Genomic DNA, 12,894 nt, shown 5'->3' on the forward strand with positions numbered 1-12,894 from the left:
TCCCTGCTCTTCCTTGTGACTTCCTGACTGTGCCTGCACCTTCCTGAGTCCCCAGCTTTGGCTCTCTGGGTGTCTGACTCTGACTCAGTGTCACCACCCTCCCCTCAGACCTTGGAGATTGTCCCCAGGGCATCTCTCCAGAAGTGTTCCTGCAGCCACCCTCACTGGCTCTGTGTTCACAGCTGGTGCCCTTGGTCTTGGCCATGCACTCCTATGTCCAGCTCAGCCCAGGCCCAGTCCCGAGCTTCAACTTTATATGGTTGTCAAAAGGGTGAGAACAGATGCACAGCTGATCATGTGGCCTGCAGCTCTGGGAATGTGTGCCCTGTGCAGGAGTGGCCAGCCCCACCTCAGGCCCCAAGCGTTCTTCTTCCATAAGCCACTTAGGCCACCAGTGCAGGGCTGGCCTTTTGGGCACCCGCACCGTAGTCCTTTGGGCTCCAGGGACCTACTGCCCTGATAGGCTTCCTGCCTCCATATAAGTCTCCTGTGGCTGCTGTAACAAATAGCCACACACTCAGGGGCTCAGACATCCAAAATGGAGCCGGGTGCAGTGATGCACACCTATAATCCCAGCGGCTCTGGAGGCTGAAACAGGAGGATTGTGAGTTCAAAGCCAGCCTCAGCCTCAGCAATGGTGAGGCACTAAGCAGCTCAGTGAGACCCTGTCTCTAAGTAATATACAAAATAGGGCTGGGGAGTGGCTCAGTGGTCGAGGGCCCTGAGTTCAATCCCCGGTACCCCCCTGTCCCCCCCCCCCCAAAAAAAAAGAAATCCAAATGGGTCTCTCTGAGGTAAAACCAGGGTGTGGGCAGGTCTTCCCACCTCTTCCCCTGCTGGAGCCGGGAATCCCTTGGGCTGTGTCCCCATCACTCCACCCCCTGTGGCAGGACCACAAGCCTGGGCACCACCTGGCCCTGTTTCCTCTCCCTCTCGCCCCTCCTGTGCTGGGCTGCCCTGGCCCCCTCTGGGGCTCTTTGCTTCTGCTTCTGCCCCTGCCCGGTTCCAGTCCCTTGTCGCCCTGCTCTGCATGGAGCTCCCCAGGTGGCTCGGAGTGGAGGCCGCAGGCTGCGGCTGCCCCTGAGGCGACCCGTTTCCTCTGGCCTCTCCAGCTCTGCGCTTCTCCTGCAGCAGGCCAGCTGCCCACCTCCAGCCTTGGTGCAGTTCTGCCTGTGCAGCGGCACCTTTGCATCTGGCCGGGCAGCGGCCAGCACATGTCCCTGGACTGGTCGTGCCCACCACTGCTGCCAGGGCTTCTCTCCCTTCCCATCAGATCTCACACAGACTGCTCTCAAGTGCCACCAGCAAAAGCAGAGTCACCTTACAGTTCCCGAGCCCTCGGGCTCCTTCAAGGCCTGGATGGCGTCTCCTCTAGCTGGCCCCAGGTGGCTCCCTCCACTCTCCTTCTGTTCTTCACATGCAAACAGTTGTTGATGCGAGGCTGAGGGTTAAAACAGCAGCCAGCAGTCCACCTTGTAGGAGGCGCTGTGCCCAGCGAGGTCAGGAGCCCTTCCCTCGCCCCACGCGGGCTTCTTCCTATCCCACTGAATCTCGTGCTTATTTTGTGTTTCCTTGCTTTCTCTCATCTTCCCTGAGTGCCTTGCATGGTGTGTCACCTTCCTTCCTGTCACTAACAAATACCTGATGGCCAGCTTAAAGAGGACGGGGGTTTTGCTCAGTTTTGGAGGTGGCAGGCCGTGGTGGGCAGGCCAGCTGCTCTGGGCCTGTGGTGAGGGGCACAGCTTGCAAGGAGCCCGTGGTGCCCCAGACCATTCTCGTAGTGGCCAGGGAACACAGAGAGCATCTCATAGTCCAGGGTCCGAGGCCTCCCACCAAACCCAGCTCTCAGGCTCCTCCATCTCCCAGCTGCACCTCCTTGGGCCAGGCCTGCAACACATGGCCTCTGGGGACAGTCCAGGCCTAGCTGCGGCATCAGATCTTTATGCTGATAGAAATCCCCCAGTTCTGCGTCCTCATTGGGTGAACGGGGCCTTGGCCTTAGACGGACAAGGGCTAAGCCCTGATGCCCAGACACCTGCTTCCCCGACTCATTATAAATTCGTTTAATTTTTTTTTTTTTTTATGCCAAGGATTGAACTCAGGGGTACTTCCCTTGAGCCACATCCCCAGCCCTACTTTATATGTTATTTGGAGACAGGGCCTCACTGAGTTGTTTAGTGCCTCACGTTTGCTGAGGCTGGCTTTGAGGCTGACAATCCTCCTGCCTCAGTTCCTGAGCTGTTGGGATTACAGCGTGGCCACCACACCCGCCTACTTTAATGTTTTAAAACTTCCAAAACAATAATTAGTTAGAACTGAAGACTTTATACGAAGTGCCTTTTAAAAAATTATGAATGTAGATGACTGTCCTTTTCACGAGTATTTTCCCACATTTTTTTATTCGTGTGTTCTCATGGCTCATGACGGTGGATTTGTTGTCACACTCTCCACGCACACCAGGCGACAGTAGCGTCCCCCAGAGCTTCCTCTTCCCCCAAAAGATACTTTCAAAAATAGCTTTCTTGAGACATAACTCACTGCACAGTCCACCCTTCTAAAGTGCAGGAACAGTGGCTTTCTGACATTCATGGGGTTATCACCCATCGCCTCTAACTCCAGAACATTCTGTCATCTTAAAGGAAAACCCACGCCATGAGCAGTGTCCTGTCCCTCCCCAGCCCTGCAGACACAGCCTCACCCACTGGGCCTGGTTCACCCTGCACAGTGGGTGGACTGGGTTCCTCCTCTTCATGCCATCACGGCTCCTCCTCCTCATCCTCCTTATCCTCCTTCTCTGCTGGCAAAATGTGTTTACTATAAAAATTTGTTGCCTAGCCTGGGCAGATGCTGCTGGATCTGCCCTAGTGACAGGGCCTCTCTACTCAGGCTCAAACCAAGGTGACCCCGGGCAAATCCATTGGGCCAGTGCCTTTGGCAAGGAAGGGGCACGGCCAGAGCTCGCAGCCCTCGGATTCCTCAGGGGACCCAGGAAAAAGCCAAGGAACTGCAAGAAGGGAGCGAAGGTCAGCGTGACTCTGCTGTGGGAAGCTGAGGAGGTGGAGGCTTCCGGGCCTGTTCCTCCCTAGGCCTAGGCCCTCAGCCTGTCCTACCCACGCTCCCGTGTCCTGCCCTCCCCTTCCAAGTGCCTCCGCGGCAGCTCTGCACACCAGGCCAGGCCAGCCTCCCTGCCTTGGCCCTGCAGCCCAGGAGCTCCCAGTCATGACAGCCACATGTGTCCCCAGACATGGCCCAGGGTCCTAGGGCAGGATTTCCCTGTGACACTCCTGCTCTGAGATCCTGGGCCTGGCAGCCACAGGGCTGAACCCTGATTTCCTGCCCAGCTGAAGCACGGCGGCGTGGAGGACTGGCTGCTGCTGCCCCGCCAGGCCTCCCTGCGACTCCTCGGATCTCACGGCCTGCGTCCAGGCGTCCTCATGCCCTCCTGGGGCTGGCAGACTGCAGCAGAAGTGACTGTGCCCTTCCTGAGCCTGGGCCTCCAGGGGCCTGGCCTCCTTCCCCCCTGGAGTACCCAGCATGTGAATGACCCAACCTGGCCCCTGGAGGAGGAGAGCCACCATGGCCCATCTGGCAGCTGCCGCCTGAGACGCGGGAGGGAGCCCCGCCCAGGCTGCCTGCAGAGGCTGGAGCAGCAGGGACCACAGGCCTCGCTGGCCATCGTGGCCAGCTTGAGCTGCAGCAGCACAGTGAATGGGCCAGCGTTGGGTTTAGATGCTGAAGTGTGCTCCTCAGGCCACCCACTGTCATGAAAGCACACCCTTTGACTCTTGCCAACCTTTCAAAGATGGAAAAGCTCTCTTACCTGGGGCCCGCAGTTTTAGTAAAGAAACAAGCGCCACGAACCAGCAGCCACGGGACGAGCCCCTTGCCCTTCCACTCTCCTCTCCCTTCCTGCCTGGGCCCCCTGGGCAGAGCTCTCAGAGAGAGGCAGTGACCCCAGGTGGCCCGCAGGCAGCGGGCGGCTTCGCTGCGCTTGACGGTTACTCAACATGAGGTGGGCCAAGAGTTCCCTTTTTGGGTCTCCATCACTGCCTCGTCACCACCAGCGCTCCTGACACTTGGCGGTCCCGGCCTGTGGTGGGCGTCTCAGCCCTGGCTGCCTGGGGGCGGGCTCTGACTGTGACCTGTTGGCTCTCTCCCACTCCCTCCAGCTTGGCCCCAGGGTGTCTCCCGAGGGTCCTGCAGCCCTGGCCTTTCACTTCTCACTTCAGCAGCCTGGTCATGGCAGTCTTAGTCAGCTGGGGCCTCTGTGACAAAATCCTGCAGAGTGGGTGGCTTCAACAGCAGACCTTTATTTCCTGCAGTCCTGGAGGCTGCAGTCCAAGATCAAAGTGTGGGCAGGGCGGGTTTGTCCCACGGCCTCTTCTTGGCTTGCAGATGGTGGCCGCTTGCTCTCCGTCACTGTAACGACATACCTGACGTAATTAACTTTAAAAGAGTGCAGGTTTCTTTCCGCTGTAGTTGCAGAGGTTTCGGTCATGATGGGGGCCCGTGGCTTTTAGGTGTGTGGCAAGAGGCACATCATGGAGGGAACTTACGACAGCAGACCCGCTTACCTCATGAGCCAGGGAGCAAAAGAAGGGGGTCTGGAGATTTGGCTGTGGTGGACCATCGCCCTGGCACGTGTGAGGCAATTAAAAACAGAAGGAAGAAGGGGTGGGGGTCACCAACCCCTTCTAAGGCACATCCCAGTCCTGCCACCCCTACCAGCTCACGTCGTAAAGCCTCTCCACCTCCCTAGGGCACCACTGGGACCCAGTCTCCAACTCCAGCTCCACACCACGCAGTCTCCTTCCTGTGTGGCTGGCGTGGCCTTTTTGCCGTGTGCCTTCTCCAGGCCTGTGGGGCCAGACCCTAGCCTGTGGCCTCAGGCACTCTTTATCAGCTCTTTAAAGAGCACGTCTCCAAATACCATCGCCCTGGGCTCAGGGCTCGGGGTCTGTCTGACTCTGGAGGGGCACAGGTCTGTCCGCAGCTCCTAAAACAGCTCACATCCTGTCATGGGGCCCGGTGGCTCCCTTTGCTTCCTGGATTAATCTAAGAGCCCTGAGCCGTAGTTTCTCTGTGCAGCTGGCAGCCACTAGGGCTGCTTCTGTGTCTTGGCTGCTGTCAATCACACTGCTATCGACATGGCTGTACATCCATGTCCCCCTTGCTTTGGGATGACACCTGGGCAGGAGCTGCTAGGTCACCTGGGCAGTCTGTCCAGCCCTTAGAGAGCCGCTGGGCATTTTCCATAGTGCTGGCACTTTCCATTCCCTTGGGGTGATGAAAATGTTCTAAAATTAATGTGGTGAAGGTTGCACAACTTCCCAGATGTACCAAAGCCATCACACTTCACACTTTTTTTTTTTTTAATATTTATTTTAGTTTTTGGCGGACACAACATCTTTGTTTGTATGTGGTGCTGAGGATCGAATCCGGGCCGCACGCATGCCAGGCAAGCGCGCTACCGCTTGAGCCACATCCCCAGCCAACACTTTACACTTTAAATGGCTGAATTGTGTCGGTGTGAATTAGGTCTCAATAAAGCTCTTATTTTTATTTTTAATTTTTTGGTGGGTGGTTACTGGAGATTGAACTCAGGAGCACTTGACCACTGAGGCACATCCCAGCCCTTTTTAAATTTTATTTAGAGACAGGGTCTCCCTGAGTTGCTTAGCACCTCACCGTTGCTGAGGGTGGCTTTGAACTCGCAATCCTGCCTCAGCCTTCAGAGCCACTGGGGTTACAAGCGTGCGTCACCGTGCCCAGCAGTTGTTATTTTATTTTATTTTTTTAAAGAGAGAGAGACAGAGAGAATTTTTTAATATTTATTTTTTAGTTTTTCGGTCAACACAACATCTTTTTATTTTAAGTCGTGCTGAGGGTCGAACCCAGCGCCCTGTGCATGCCAGGTGAGTGCGCTACCGCTTGAGCCACATCCCCAGCCCCAGCAGTTGTTATTTTTAAAGACGGTACAGAAATTATAATTTAATGAGGATCAGGGGCTGGGGTTGTAGCTCAGTGGTTGAGCACTTGCCTGACATGCGTGAGGCACTGGATTTGATCCTCATCGCCACATTAAAAAATAAATAAATAAATATATTGTGTCTATCTACAACTAAAAAAAAATTAAAAAAATAATAATTTAATGAGGATCAAATTGTTAAATCAAAATTACTAAAGTTCCTTGGGTTCTGAAACACTGAGTTGCATATTCTTCCGTGCTTCTCAGAGGTCAGTTGTGATCCCAGGGCCCAGGGCCCTCTGGCTGCCTCGTGAAGTGCCTTCAGCCTCACCTGGGCATACCAGACCTGCAGTGTGGGAGCATCATGAGTTTTTGTGCTGCAGTGTCCCCAGCTGCCCAGCAGTGCTGTGACCCACGCACCCGCCTGGAACCTCGGGGTGGGCGGGCCCAGCACTTCCACTCTGCAGTCCGGCACTTCCTGCCTTTGCAGGCCTCAGGCCTCGGAGAGCCGCCACAGGCGTGGGCAGCAGGGCCCTGAGCCCCAAAGGCATCCCAGAACCCCACATGGGGGCAGGGTCTCCCCAGCTTGAGCTGCGGTAGCCACAGAGCAGGTGCTCCTTGGTAGGTGTCTGCAGTGGCCTCGGTGGCCACCACTAGGCACAGGAGTCAAAATCTATATGGATTAAAGTGAAACAAGGTTTTGAATCGTGCCCAAGCATGGTGCTGGGGTGGGACCCTGGCCTCGCTCATCCTGGGCAGGCGCCCCCACCACTGAGCCACATGCGGCTCCTGGCCACTGTCCTCATCTACCTTTGCCCTCTGAGATAAGGAGAGAGACCTCCCGGGGCTCATCTGAGGGTCTGTTTCTCTGTAGCTGCCAGGCGCTCTTTGGAGAGATGAAGACCTCCCTTGGGGGCACCATCCGGGGAGTGCGTGGCCTCTGGCACAATTCACTCTGCTCTTGGGCAGGGTCGGGAGCCAGCAGGAGCACCTGGGGCCAGAGAGCGCTTCAGGGGGCTCCAGAGAAGCAGCCAACAAGGCGCCAGCCAGGGCCGCCCCGGCCTGCCCGCATCCAGCAACCTGAAGGCCCAGCAGTCTGGCACCTGCTGCGAGCCATGAAGCCAGAGGGACAGAATGGCAGGGATGGGGATCTGTCTGGGAAGACCTGGCCTAGAGGGGACATCTGAGCAGCCACCCGCAGGCGGGGGCAATGCTGAAAGGGTTGGGAGGGCCTTGAGCAGGGGGAAGACGCGGAAAGGGTGGGCTTGGAGGGACCCCCTGGCTGCTGGAGGACAGAGAGAGGCTGTGGGGGGTGGGGCCGCGGGGCAGGCAGCGGTGTGCACCCCAGAGAATGGCAGGCCCTGTGGGCGGGCGGCTCTGCTCCCCTGCTCCTGGTGGAAGCCCCAGGCCCGTTCCACGCGGTCTCCCTCGTGGCCTTCCTGCCCGGGCTGAGTCAGCCCAGGCCAACAGCTGACTCGACACAACTGTGTCACTGACACAGAGACCTTCTTATGTTTTCCCTGAACCATAGAGTGTCACAACTTTGTGGCAGGTGTTAGGAGTCACCTAGAGATGGTCTAAGGTCCATAGGACCCTGCGGCAGGTCCTGTGCAGATGGCATGCCCCGTAGCACCCAAGTTTTGGTGTCTGCGAGGTCTTGGAACCTGCTCCCTGTGGACACCAAGGGATGGTGCGATCCTTTGTTTGCCCCCAAATTCCTCTCATCCTGCCACCTGCCTGCAGGCTCTGCGCACCGTCTCCTGTGATCTGTGTGGCGAGGGTTAAAATCTCTCCTCATCCCTTTCCCTGGTGAAGGCCCCTCCACTTCCACGCCTCCCCTGGTGGGTGACACAGAGCAAAGAGTGCTGGGCTCGAAACAGCACCTGTGCTGGCTTCTCTGCGAGATGGGAGCCCCCCACCCTCCTCCTTGGAGGGGCTCCTGGTGACTGCAGGGCGGACAGTGCTGTCCTCTCTGTGGGGAGCCAGGTGACGTGGATGGGGACTCACTGGAAGCCGGTTCTCACACAGGAACAGTCCTTGGTGCTAAGGGACCTTCTGCATCTTAACAACCAGGTGGTGACCTGCTCTGTTAAGCCAGATGGCCCCCAATTTAGGGTGATCCAGTCGGGTCTGCCTTGCAGCCTGGTGACGGCACCCTGCGCAGCCGTTCCACTCTCACTTTGTGTGCGGTGCTCACAGATCACACAGGTCGGATTCTCCACCCTAATTCCAGCTCTGTGCGGGGCAATCTTGCCCTCGCAGGCTGGCGCTCGGCGGTGGAATCTAGGAGAGGGCTGTGCTAGATGCAATTCCAGGTCACGGTCATCTTCCACTTGGTTTTATCGGCTGCAGCCACTTGGGCATCAGGTGGCATCTATACCGTGAAGTCAGCTGTCTTGGGAGGACACTGATGTTGGGCTTAAAGACGAGCCTCACCAGGGGCTCACCCGGGAAGCAGCAGAATGGGTTTGGTCCCAATGGCCACGAACCCTGCCCTGGTTCCCCTCGGGGTTGTTGAGATGGTTGAAGGGAACTTGAAACTGTGCCTGGGCCCCAGGAAGCTCAGAGGCGCTGGCAGACTCAGAAGGTGTCCCGCTCGGGTTGGCCGCAGTGAGTCGGGTTGCTGGAGTTCCACGTCCGGCTCAGGCGCGCTGAGAACTGCGTCTGATCAGCTCGGGCTTTTGTGATTCCAGCACCCAGCCGCCCCCAGCCTTTCCTCTCCCGGCCTCCGGGGCCAGTTACTCCGTGCAGCCGGCTCCAGGGATGGACCCCTCTGTGAACCTGGCCTTCGCCCCGGCAGCCCAGCCGCCCAGCCCTGGAGCCCCCGCAGGGTATGGCTGCTACCAGCCCCACTCTGGCCAGGACCTTGGTTACAACAACCAGCCCCAGGAGCCCGTCCCCGGGCCCACCTCTGCACCCACCTATCAGGTACCCCACTGCCAACGTGGCGGGAGACGTCGTGTGGCATGGATGAGTGTGGTGGACTCCCTTCGGACCCTGTCCTGTGGGCCTTGTATGGTCACCTTTCTTTCTAGCACTGTCTGTGAGGTGTGGGAAGGCCGTTGAATTACAGTTCCCTCCCAAGGGGGGCAGTCCCCTCCATCGTGGAAGCTGTACCCGAGGAGCTCCTGGGGACAGTGGCTGCCCACGAGGGCCTGCTCCAGTGCCCTCCCCGCCCACAGCCCCTTCTCCTGGATCTGCAGCTTGGGACCTGCGATCAGGCCGCCGTCTCCACTAGGTGTTCCCAGCTCTCCTGCAGTGCTGTGACCCATCCTGCCTCCAGCTCCTGCCCACACCTCATCCCCGTCCACATCAGTGAATGGCATCACAGGCACCAGAGACCCAGCATGGCACCCATCAAGCCACTGTCTTTGTCCCTCTCCCTACTCCTCATCAAGGCCTGGGACATCTCCCTCCAAAACTGCCCGCCTCCCAGTAGCCTACTGAAAATCACAGGCAACACTTGGTCACTAGCATCAGCTCCACTAGGGCCGCTGCGTCCACCTCTGTCTGCACTGTGTCCCCAGTTCCTCTACCAGGGCTTGTCACGGGGCGGGGGGCTCGGGGAGTGAGTGACTGAGCTGGGGCCTGTGGGGAGCCTTCCCAGCCCAGGCCCTGAGCTGCTCCCCCTCTCTCCCGTGGAAACCCTCACGCAGGACACTTACAGCTATGGACAGTCGACGGCCACCAGGAGCTACGAGGACAGACAGCACTACGAGGCTGCTGCCCATCAGCCTGGGCCTGAGGCTTCGGACTCGCTCTGCCAGCCAGGTGGGTGTGCAGGGCCCAGGGGCAGGACAGGCGATTGGCACACAGGCGGGATTCACGAGGTTCCACCTGCAACCTTCTGGGAGACCAGGGGGGTGTCCCCTGCTTGTCACATAGGCCCCAGTCTCAGCGGGCGGCTAGGCCTGTGAAGAGGGCAGGGCAGAGAGCTGATGGCTTTTTCGGGGGCACTTTGTGGGATGGAGGGGCGAGTTCTGTCGGGGAGACACGGGATGAGGTGGGATGTGTACGGCCCTTCTCTACCCAGCACCAGAGGGGGAGCCAGAGCTGGAGGCCATGGTGGGCCAGGGCCTCGGGCATGTCACTGCCAGGTCACTGCCAGGGCCTGGCTCCGGTTTCAACTGCCAGTGAGCTCCAGTCAGCAGCACCCGGCAGGCCCCCACGACTGTGCCTCTGGGAGAGGGTGGTGGGAGATGGGCCTGACCTCTTGGGACCCGCGGAGGCCACAGGAGCACAGGGGTGGGCAAAGCCAACCTCAGCCCCACAACCGGCAGCAATAGCCGGAGCAGAGCCACCAACCTGCCCCCGTCCTCAGGCAACACCTGCCCCATGACCCTGAGCGACTAGAGCCAGGCCTCCATTTGCACCCTAGTTCAGGTCCCCTGTCCCCATTTACCCAGACTGCCTGTCCCTCTGTCCCTGTGATCAACTCTGTTGGGATCGCCCCTCCCCCTCTCGTTTTTCTCCCTCTCAGGACCGAGCCACCCGAGCTACGGGGCGTGTGTGTACTCAGCAGCCAGCGCTTACTACCCTCCGCCGCCCCCCCAGACACAACCCTCGCCCCCCTCGGGGCCTTCTCAGCAGCTGCAGCCACTGCCACCCCGGCAGCCTTCCCCGCCGCCGTCTGCACCGGTGGGCTCAGTCCCATGGGGTGGCCCAGGAAGCAGCCCTAGAGACAGCTCCGCTGGCAGCTTCCCTGAGAAGTTTCCCAGCAGGCCACCGAGGCCCAAGGTGGGCCCCAGGCAGCCCCAGCTCCACTACTGCGACACCTGCAGGATCAGCTGTGCGGGACCCCAGGTCAGCCTCTGCCCTGTCGAGGGTGGGCACAGGGCAGGGCCACTGCCTGCTGACAGGTCTGCTGGGAACCGTGCACCGTAAAGCGTGCGTTGGCATCGCCTCAGCACGGGCCTGCTGGCATCTGGTGGGAGAAGTGGGAGCCGGGCACAGTGCTGCCAGCTGACGCAGAGGCCCAGTCCTGATCCCAGGGCTCTCTGCTGTCCCAGGAGGGGAGGTGCAGCCAGTGGTGCACAGGTGTGGCTTCCAGCATGGATAGGGGTGGCATCCCTTTGCTGGGGGACAAGCAGAGCCACAGGCAGACACAGAGGCCTGGGGTGTGTGCCCATGTAGACACACGTGGGTGCCTGTGTGTGCTTTTGTGTAGGCGTGCATGGGTATGAAGACCTGTGCGTGTGCCTGTGTGCTCCTGTGCATGAATGTGTGAGAGAAGGGGAGGATTTCCCTATCACACGGCAGCGAGATTGTGGTCTCAACACTCAGAAGTCACCCAGGGAGACTGTGGCCTCTTTCCCTGGAAAGAATCAGACCTCAGGCTCCGTCTTGGCAGAGCACGCAGCCTGATTTTGTTCCATGTTTCATACTGTGAAGGGAGCGCAGGGGCGTGCAGGGGAGTGGAGTCCTAATCAGGCTCTGGAGACGCGAGAGAAGCCCCCAGAAGGTTCCTCAGGCCCCAGGGATGCAGCTGAGGGCACGTGCTGGGGGCCAGCGCAGGCCCCACTCACCCGCCTGCCCCTTCCTTGTTGGGGTTCTTCCCAGAGGCTCTGACCCCGCTGGGTTCCCGCGCTCTGTCAGAGTCTGGGACAGAACCCCTGAAGCGCACCCCTACATCGCGCGCACGCCCTTGGCAAGGCCTGCCTGGCGCACCCCACGCCTGGCTTCCATCTCCAATAGAGCAAAACGGTGAAACCGTGGCAGGCTGGCCAGGGGCACGCAGCGTGCCTCTGTGAGGCTCAGGGTGCACGGGAAGGGGCAGCGCAGGACCAGCCTGCGGGGTCGGGGTGCAGCTGGCCACCCCCGTGTGGCACCTGGCACACAGGAGAGGCCCGGAGAGCCAGTGCTCCTCAGCCAGCGCTCAGCACGCTCGCTCCACGTGGCGGTGCGCGCCTGGCTCCCGCTGCCCTGACGCATCTCACAAAGCCCGCAGCAACGCCCCAGCCCTCACCCCAGCATCTGTGCAGCGCCCCGACTCAGGAGTTCCGCTTCCACTTGTCCCCGTGTGCGTTTCTGTGCTCACGTCACCACCCGCATGAGACCATCCCTCCAGGAGCTTGGAGCATGTTGCCAGCGCCACAGCATCCCTCGCGCTGCTGTCTCCTACCCATGTCCCTCCCTCACTGTGACAGGGCCATCAGGTTCCTGTGTCTCGCAGCCTGGGCCTGCTGTCCACCGTGGAGGGGAAGCGCAGGGGAGCGGAGTGACATCCTCACCAGTTTGGGGATTCTGAAGTTCCAGAAAGCATGGTCCCCAGGGCGCCAGGGCCCCGGAGGACAGCACTTCTGCGTCCCCTAGTTGTCTAAGTGAGAGAGACGGCACTTTCTGCTGTAGTCTCCCGTAGGAGGCTGCACCTCCCAGGCCACCAGGGGACCAGGGGCAGGGTGTGGGCTCCACCAGAGCCCCTTGGCGTCCTGACATCCCCCTCTCTCCACCTCCCCCTTCCCTGTCTGTCTCTTCCTTCCTTTTCTTCTGGTCCTGGGGCTTGAACCCAGAGGGCCCCACCACTGAGCCGCACCCCAGCCCTGTTTGTTTTGCTTGGAGACAGAGTCTCTCGGAATTGCCCAGGCTGGCCTCCAACTTGGGACCCTCCTACCTCAGCCTCCTGAGCAGCTGGGGTGACAGGCGTGGCCCCCACCTGGCTTGACACACCTCTTTCTTATAATGCTCCTGCCCTTCGTCCTCGTAACACATGTGACATGTTCACGCGTGAGCCCAGCCGTCTGGGGGACACGGTCTCCCTCTGCCTGTGTGTGAAGCTCTGAGCATGTGACATGAAGCCAAACCCCACCCCTGGGTGGCAGAGGGAGAGTTGAGGCCGAGGGGGACCATCCCTCCAGGAGCTTGGAGCCAGAGCGAGCCACAAAGACAGGCGTCCCAAGCTCCACTGAGCCACGTGACCCAGCTCATGC

At 59.6% G+C, this 12,894-nt stretch overlaps 1 protein-coding gene across 3 annotated transcripts in view; it reads left to right on the forward strand.

Moving 5' to 3' along the window:
- The window catches only part of LOC124092473 (megakaryocyte-associated tyrosine-protein kinase), a 52,924-nt gene that overhangs the window by 7,980 nt on the left and 32,050 nt on the right, over window positions 1-12,894 (forward strand). For all 3 annotated transcript variants that reach the window (XM_046444115.2, XM_046444116.2, XM_046444117.2), the window contains exons 2-4: window positions 8,662-8,896; window positions 9,625-9,739; window positions 10,449-10,771. In XM_046444115.2, coding sequence (XP_046300071.1) covers window positions 8,662-8,896; window positions 9,625-9,739; window positions 10,449-10,771 — 673 coding nt within the window. The remainder of the gene's footprint in view (window positions 1-8,661; window positions 8,897-9,624; window positions 9,740-10,448; window positions 10,772-12,894) is intronic.

The sequence above is a fragment of the Marmota monax genome, unplaced genomic scaffold (assembly GCF_021218885.2).
Source record: "Marmota monax isolate L192 unplaced genomic scaffold, Marmota_monax_Labrador192_F-V1.1 WCK01_AAM20220418_F8-fsc00102, whole genome shotgun sequence".
NCBI classification, from domain to species: domain Eukaryota; kingdom Metazoa; phylum Chordata; class Mammalia; order Rodentia; family Sciuridae; genus Marmota; species Marmota monax.